The 9,030-nt window shown below is 40.7% G+C and overlaps 1 protein-coding gene and 1 non-coding gene across 2 annotated transcripts; both read left to right on the top strand.

The window, feature by feature from the left end:
* Nucleotides 1-671: 671 nt before the first annotated feature.
* trnas-uga (transfer RNA serine (anticodon UGA)) lies at nucleotides 672-753 on the top strand. Its single transcript has one exon. It is a non-coding gene; the product is annotated as a tRNA-Ser (tRNA).
* A 1,004-nt stretch (nucleotides 754-1,757) lies between these two features.
* Nucleotides 1,758-3,005, top strand: LOC146625199 (zinc finger BED domain-containing protein 5-like). The gene has a single exon (XM_085362141.1). The coding sequence runs from the start codon at nucleotides 1,758-1,760 to the stop codon at nucleotides 3,003-3,005; it is 1,248 nt and encodes a 415-aa protein (XP_085218267.1).
* The last annotated feature ends 6,025 nt before the right edge of the window (nucleotides 3,006-9,030 follow it).

Below are 9,030 nucleotides of genomic sequence, written 5' to 3'. Positions count from 1 at the left end.
AATTAATCCCTTCTTTATTCTTAATCCCTTTCCTTATCATAAGATTATGAAAATCCAGATCCCTCCCTCCTCTCAGATATTAAATTGCACCCATAATATTACTCCTGGCTTAAAGAGAAAGAGGACAAAAAAAAACATCCAGGGCCTTCAGCCCTTGTAGATCGTGGCTGAAGTGCTCTTTGTATAGAATTTCTTTCAGTATTTTCTAATTCCTGCAGTCTGTGAGTCTGGTCCACTGCTCTATGAATAATGTCAGGGGCAGCCAGGCTTTGGTATTCAGCAGTTGACAATCTGCTTAAACAGAAGCAAATTGGGAAAAAATAGCTTTCAACTACACTTTCATTCCTGTGTGTGAGGAGAGGTTCAAGCAGGGTTATTTTCTCAGCAGAGGGCATTTTGCTCTGACAACACATCAGCCTCTCTCACTTTTGCCACAATGTGTGTTCTGTGCATCAGACTCAAAGAGAAGCACTTCTAATGATTACAACGGCACACGGTGAAAATATTAATTTTTGGCACAAAAAATCCTTTTTTTAGTTTTTATTTATAATTAAATGTACTGTCGTTGTTCATCACACTCAGACTGATTCTGTCTTGTATTACACGTCATAAAAGGGCTGCAACTGGCAATTTCCTGCTTTTTTAAAAATTTTGTAACAAGCCAGTGCTCTGCTGTGATGGCCGAGTGGTTAAAGTGTTGGGCTTGAAATCCAATAGGGTTTCCCCGCGCAGGTTCAAACCCTGCTCGCAGTGCATGTGAAGCTTTTTTTCTTTACAGAATTTCCCGGAGGAACCTGCCCGAGGGATTAATAAAGTTTTATCTAATCCAGTAGTTCCCAAACTACCGTACGCGTACCCTCGGGGGTACGCAAGTGGCTGTAGGGGGTACGCGTGGGTTGAGGTTGGAGTGGGGATCAAAAGTTTTAAAAGCCGAAATTTGCGCTAATGCAGTTTTTTTTGCCTGTCAAATACATGACTATATACCACCCTCTGGTGTTCAGCAAAAAAATAGCTCTGACAAAATACATGGGCGTGATTTGCCCAAATGACTGACACCTAACAGTTGAAGTTGCCTCCAAGCATTCAGTGCAGCGCGAAAATGGACAAGTGGTTAACAAGAAAAAAAAGGCCCTACCACAGAGACACCGGCCACAACAACCAATAAGCTCATATCTGAAGATGCATTTTCCAGTGACCGCACAGGTGATTGTTCAACAACAATGTGTTCGTCAGATTTGGATGCTAGCAGTGCTAGCAGGGATGTATCTGTGGTTACTAGCCAAGTGGCTAGCATAGCTGGAGCCAGCCATGTGGAAAGTGATGAAGTGTCTGATGCGGAGCGTCAAAGTGGGAGAAAGCATGACAGCACGGACTGTAACACAACCTCATCAAAGAAGCGCAAATATGATGACAATTATATTTCGCTGGGGTTTACGTGTATAAATATTGGTGGATTTCCCCGGCCACAGTGTGTTATTTGTGCAAAAGTATTGTCTCAGAACTCAATGAAACCTTCACTTTTGCGCAGACATTTAGAGACAAATCATCCCCATTTGAAAAATAAACCAAGGGAATATTTTGAGCGACAGCTAAAATCACTTTCAACAAGTAAAACCTGCATTCAGGTGCCAGATCTTATGAATAAAAACAGACTACAAGCATCTTACATGGTCAGTTACAGAGTGGCTAAAAACAACAAACCCCACACTATTGTGGAGGACCTCATTCTCCCTGCTGCTTTAGATATGGTAGGGACAATGTTGGGGGAAAAGGCAAAAAAGACGATACAGTCCATTCCATCATCAAACAATACTGTCTTACGGCGCATCAATGCAATGTCAGAAAATGTTTTACAGCAGCTACTTCTGCGCATACGCCACAGTGAATGTTATGCAATACAGCTAGATGAGTCCACGGATGTGGCTGGCCTGGCGCATCTTCTCGTATATGTGCGCTACATTCATGAAGGAACCATCAAGGAGGACATGCTGTTCTGTAAACCGCTGGAACAAAGGACAACTGCCGCAGATATTTTTCAAAAGCTGGACACATTCATGAACACACATGGACTCGTGTGGGACAGATGTGTTGGCATCTGTACTGATGGCGCACGGGCCATGACTGGGAGACACGGAGGTGTGGTTTCGCGTGTGCAAGCAGTCGCGCCAGATGCCTCCTGGGTACACTGCAGCATCCACCGAGAGGCTCTTGCTGCAAAGGGAATACCTGTCCGTTTGAAACATGTTTTGGACACGAGTGTAAAAATGGTTAACTTTGTGAAAGCCAGGCCGCTGAACTCCCGCTTATTTGCTGCGTTGTGCAATGAGATGGGCAGCGAGCATGAGACATTATTACTCCACACAGAGGTTCGCTGGCTATCTAGAGGGAAAGTGCTGACCCGTTTCTTTGAGTTGAGGGATGAACTTAAAGTTTTCTTCAGTAACCATCCCTTTGAGCTGTCTGAACATTTGCATGATGAAGAGTACCTTACCTGCCTGGCTTATCTGTGTGATATATTTTCTCGTCTGAACGAGCTCAATCTCGGATTACAAGGCGTTTCTGCAACTATATTCAATGTTCAAGATAAAGTTGAGGCCATGATAAAGAAGTTAAACCTTTGGAAGAACTGCTTGGATACAAACAACACTGAAGTCTTTCCTGTGCTGCATGATTTTCTGTGCTCTAATGATCTCACACTATCTAAAAGTGTAAAGCGCGAATGTAACGTGCACCTTGAGGAGCTGGCGGTGCAGTTACGCCGATACTTCCCAGAGACGGACGGCTCAAATGATTGGATACGTCACCCGTTCACCGCCGTGCCTACTTCGTTATCACCGTCTGACCAGGAGAGCCTAATTGAAATCGCCACAGATGGATCTCTAAAAGTTGAACACGCTCAAAAGAACCTGGCGGATTTCTGGATAGGGCTGCGCACTGAACAGCCCGCGCTGGCTAAGCGCGCTGTCAAGACTCTGATGCCTTTCGCCACCACATACTTATGCTAAAAGGGATTTTCTGCTTTAACAAACATGAAAACAAAATACAGAGCAAGACTTTGTGTGGAAAACGATTTAAGACTCAGCCTTTCCCAAATTGAGCCAAACATTGAAGAGCTGTGTGCCTCTGCTCAAGCACATCCATCACATTAAATAAAGTTCTGTTTAATGAAAGTTCATGGCCTTTATGCTCTCGACAAAAAAGTGAATTCTAATAAATCCTTTGATACACTGCTAGTATTAAGTAGTAAAGTTTGTTATTAAAACTCTGTCATTACTAAAAAATATTGATAAATTCATTTGGTGGTGAGAAATAATCGACTGTGCAGTATTTATCTTTACGCATGCGATATTGCAATGTATTTATAGACACTAATTAAGAGTCGTTCGTAGTAGGGGGTATGCGGCTGAGGGTGACATGTCTCAAGGGGTACGTGGCTGGAAAAAGTTTGGGAAGCACTGATCTAATCTAATCTAAATACAAGGCCTCCAAAAAGGAGTAAAAGTTAAGTTAACATACATTTAATTCAAGCTGATATAAAACACAAATCCATCAGAAGGAAAGTAAATCAAATGCACTGAGTTTGTAGAAACAGGCTGGAAACACACAAGATAAGCTAACAAAGCTAACAGGCCTAAGAGGGTCTATAAATACCCCCACACACACAAAATAATGAAGGGAAGTGGACACAGCTGGAGGACATGAAGCACAGCTGAAATAAATAAAGACAAATGAGTACCAAACCGAAACAGGAAGTGAGGAACAATGACTGAAAAACATAAAGGCATGAGCTTTACACAGAGAGAACAAACAGATGGATACTCCATCACTTTGGCATATGTTGCTTAACGGTAACATGCACAGTGGCCTTGTTGTTGACTTTGAGTGTTGATTTCTGTATAACGTTCTTTTGAGGCCTTGTACACCACCATGTACTATAGTGTATGTGCCACAGAATTATAGCCTTTCTTCTAGTGAATTCCTACAGTGGACAGGTTGTACTGTCTAGTCTTAAATAGTTGTGTGATTGCTCTATAAACCAGCAGCTGGTGCTTTGACTCCAGTGTGGTTTTCAGTATTTGCTCATGTGTTCCTTCATTTGCCTTTTAACTGTCTGTAATTTGAAGATACATACTCTTCTGAGAATCTAAATATAAAATATATAGGGTAAACATTTTCAGTAGGCTAACTCAAAACCCAAGCATGTAAAAGTCGGAATGATAATCATTATCTTTCACTGGCAATGAAGTCAGGATTTCTCAGTAAAATGGATGTACCATTTAGTTGCTTCTTCAGTCAGTCGTTTGGCACCATAGTGACAAGAGGAACGCGCTGTATATCAAATCAAATGAGCACATCCTCTGTCACCTTTTGTCTCAGGTTAAATTAGACATTAATTAAGTGTTTGACTCTTTCAGAGGGCAAACAAGAGAAAGCTGCAGTACCTGGTGACATGGGGCAGCTCTGTGAAAATACTGCATCATTAGCACATTATTGGTGTTTCTAAATGTCACACAGCCACGAAGGGGACACTGAACTATAGGGGAAAAGCCTTCATGTACAAGCCAAACTCTTATTTTGTTCAGAGTCCATTGTGACCTCTCAGAAAGTCACACAGGAGATCATTATTAACCTTCTGCAAAAGGATGGCAGGCTGTGGAGTGTGCATTTTTCCCTGTTTGCATGTGTGCTCTCATATTTCTGATTTTGTGTTGCTCATGTGTATGCACAATGAGATAGGAAGCGAGTGAAGGGGAACACCCAGAAAGAGAGAGAGATGGAGAGACAGAAATAAAAAGAAATAGAGTACGCTCATAAATCAAGTCAAGGTCCAGCCAGTTGCTGGTGCCACCGCAATTTTTTTTTTCCACTACCATGTTTCCCGACATTTGACGCTTCCATCTTCTCCCCTTTTAATCTCATCAACCTCAACAAGTGCAGGAGGAGGGGGCAGGGAGGGTTGCTGTCCGCTGTGTCAGATGAGGTCTGTCGATATCTCTCATCAAACAGGAGCTGATCAAAGGCCTGTCTGTGCCCATGCAGGCAGAAGGATTAAGCCACATCATGCACAACCTCCTTGACAAAAAAAAGCCTCTCCACACGAATAAAGAGATTAAGTCAAGAGTGAAATCTAATTCAAGGGGAATTGTTAAAATGAGGCCTCTACATTGTGCTCTATACCTGACAAGATCTGTGAGTGTGCAGCGTTTGTAAGCTTTGTTGCACATTAATAGTAGCAAGCTGGTGTTTTCTCAGTGAATGAACCAACTCACTACATACAGCTGGATAAGACTGATTTATTTTCAGCTGCTGGAGTGATTTAACAATATCGTCATGAGGCTTGTTACCGACTGCACTGCACCAGCTCTGATGTGTGGCTTTCAACTCTGTTTTTCTTTGTCCAATTTCACATGCAATATGAATATAGGTAAAAATAGCATGATAGTATTACAGTGTTACAAATATGAATTTGTTATTTGAAAATAGAATTTTCAAGATTATAACAAAAAAAATTTCACTCTTATTCACAGATGTTTTTAAACAAATAACAAGAAACCACAGTAATACTGTAAAAAAAAGTGAGTGAGGAGAAAAGCGGGCAGATGAGCTCTTCACACCAACAGTAGATTATTTTTTTCTTGATAAGAGCCAGTGTATATTTAAGGTGCATCAGGACTTATCCATCCAATAAGGGCAGATAATTTGTCACTGAGGGCCATTCAAATTATTATCATTAGCAGTCCAATCTGCGGGTGGGATGTGCCTCTGATCTGATGGTTGGGCTTTGCTTCTTCTGATCCACTCCTTGTAAATCACTTATAGAAATGAAATGTTCCTGTACAATGTTAACCTGATGTTGTTCTACTGCCTTTCATGGTGTAACTGCAACATGTGAGTGTTTCAGTACCACGCCAATATGCTAGACACCCCTCACTGATTAGATATCTCCAAATATAAAATCTATGTAACCGTTGAACTGAATTGTTGTTCATTCATATCGGCTCAGGCTATAGTTAGGAATCCAGTAAGGAAAGCAAATAAGCAAAGTAAGTAAATATTACTCTGGGCCAGGGGTGTCCAACTCCAGGCCTCAGGGGCTGGTGTCCTGCAGGTTTTAGATGTGTCCTTGATCCAACACAGCTGATTTAAATGGTTAGATTACCTCCTCAGTATGTCTTGAAGTTCACCAGAGGCCTGATGATGAACTGATCATTTGATTCAGGTGTGTTGACCCAGGGTGATATCTAAAACCTGGAGGACACTGGCCCTTGAGGCGTGGAGTTGGACACCCCTGCTCTGGGCTCTCTTATGCAGTTTTCTATTTTGGTTTTCATTGCATACATTCAAATTTACAGTGAAGGTGTACATTTCTGGAGAGAGAACCAAAATTATTAGAATTTCACTCTCTGTAGTTAGCGGTTGGCTGTGTTACACCAGTTAACCATTTGTATTTGACTAATCTAATTTAATTCTAACATCTGAAAGATAGCCAGCATCATGATTTTTCTCAGACAATGACCATGCCCATTATGGAGGGGCGATGGCTTTGAAGCTGTCTCTCAAAGCCAGTCTCTTTGATGTCCACAAAATCCAAAGCAAACTACTTTAAATAGGTTAATGGAGCGCCAATAGACCTCATTTGCCTTTACTGACTGATATGATACATGTTACCATCTTTACTTAACAGGTCAACATAAGCAGTGCAGCTTTATATTCTCCCTTCAACTCATTGCTGAAGGGAAACTATAACTATTTAACACTGGATACTGTTAAAAAGTAAGATTGTGTATTTTGATTGGCATTTAAAAAAAAGTCTTCAAAATGTAAAACTCTGTTGCTCTTTACTGCATCAGTAAACGGGCTAAGGTCATTTAATTCTTTGACAGACAGATCCAAGAGAAAAGAAAGGAAGATATTTTGTTAAAATTACTTTTCACTACATGACAAAGTTAAATAACTGACAAGACTTGAGGAGAATCAGATTTTCTTAAACTGCCCTTTCTCACAAGTGCAGAGCAGGGGATGGTCCCCTTCAAAGGCGTCCTCGCTACTGGAAACGATCTGTCTGATTTTGGCACGGGCGGCGTCTAGGAGAGCGCGCAGGAGGCAGGACACAGGACAACCCATCACTCACTGTGAGTTCACACCTGCAGTATTCTCACATCAATGCAATCTGTTATCACACAAGCTTTGTGGTAGGGAGCTGGCAGATGATGATGTTTAATATTCAGTCCCACTGGGTCAGTATGCTGTTGCTAACAACTAGGAAACACAGTTAGCATACCCATAGTGCCCAAAACAAAACAAACAAACAAAAAAATGTTCATAAAAACAAAAACATCTCATCTTATTACAGCAGATAATGAAAAGTCAGGGTATAGTCACCAGTCATGGTTTTACTCTCTTTGTCATAGACTTATGAGTAAAAATGCACAATTATGGTGTAGTGTAGCTTACTGCCTCGTTGTATTCTGAACAGTGTTGGTCAAGTTACTTGAAAAAAGTAATCAGTAACTAATTATTGATTACTTCCCAAAAAAGTAATCCCGTTACTTTACTGATTACTTATTTTCAAAAGTAATTAATTACTTAGTTACTTAGTTACTTTTTAAAAACACAATTTACAACCTGAATAGGTGATAAATAGCTCTTTCAGCCCAATTCTACTTTTTCTGCATAATCCATCATACAAAATGTAATCAAATGGAAAAGTCTGTTTTTAAAACTTGTTTTATTAGTTTTAGTCTTTTAACTTTATGCATCAAGCAAACATTTAATTATATGCAACATTCTCTGACTGGAAGAAATTTGTTTAATACTTAAAACTATTTTCTGCACATTCCAGCACATAAAATATTTTTTTTTGTGTTTACACTCACTCTTTCAAATAGATGCAAGTAAAACACAGCAGAAAATAAATAAAGTCAGACTAGCGGTCCTTTTGCTCTAGTTTCACCTGTAAAGCAGGAGTGGCGTAGGCGGAGGTTTTCCCTGGTGCAGGTGTGCCGCTGCGGTCAGTGGAAGAATCCGCAAGTTTCTCTGTGAATTTCCCATTACGTCGTAGCGCACTCGGTGCTTGCTTGGAAGTTTAGGGGTTTTTTTGCTGTAAAAGAAAAGTTTTCTTCCCACGCACAATGCTAATGGACGCTAATGTTTTTGTCACTTTTTACGGAATCAAACTTAAAGTAAGGTCAGTACTGCCACGCTTTAAACGCTGCACGCTCATACTCTCTCCGCACTCGATATATGATCCACTGTTGATCTGCAGACAGCTGTTGTCACGAACATCGCACTCGCTTACGTCACTGTCATGAGACATTCTCGCAAAAAAATCACGGTTTTAGTAACGCAGTAATGCAGCGTTCCTACGGGAAAGTAACGGTAATCTAATTACCGTTTTTGCAATAGTAATCCCTTACTTTACTCAAAAAAAGTAATCGGATTACAGTAACGCGTTACTGCCCATCTCTGATTCTGAAGCTATTGGATCTTCACACACAACTGAAGGATTTGCAAGTTTGTGATCTTTGACTTTGGTTATGGTAAATGGACTGGTTCTTATATAGTGCTTTTATACTCTTCTGAGCACTCAAAGCGCTTTACACAACTTGTGCACATTGTTCTAAGTAGCATTCACACACATTCATACTCCGATGAATGCATCGGTTAATATCTTGCCCAAGGATATTTGGCATGCAGACTAGGGGAAGCCAGGAATCGAACCACCAACCTTCCGATCAGTAGATGACCTGCTCTACCGCCTAATATTACTCCTGGCTTAAAGAGAAAAAAAGGGGAAAAAAACTGAAGTGCTCATTGTCACCATAAAGACATTGGAGCAAGTGATGGCAAAAAACAGCACAGAACTATTCTTCTCAAAATGCTGCTGTGGATAGATTGTCAAGGCTGCAATTTATCCAACATTTTGTGCTGAAATGTATTCAGGTTCTCCTTAAGTATCTTTTACAGCAGCACTTTACTTTTTTTCTGATTTTATCTTTTTTCACTCAACTTTCTATTTTGGCCTTGCCG

The sequence above is a fragment of the Diplotaxodon limnothrissa genome, linkage group LG9, assembly GCF_057381915.1.
Source record: "Diplotaxodon limnothrissa isolate DT_005_m linkage group LG9, D_limnothrissa_male_GT1.1, whole genome shotgun sequence".
In the NCBI taxonomy this organism is placed as follows: Eukaryota; Metazoa; Chordata; class Actinopteri; order Cichliformes; family Cichlidae; genus Diplotaxodon; species Diplotaxodon limnothrissa.
The sequence above is the reverse complement of the archived record's forward strand: the minus strand, read 5'-3'. Positions and strand labels throughout refer to the sequence as shown.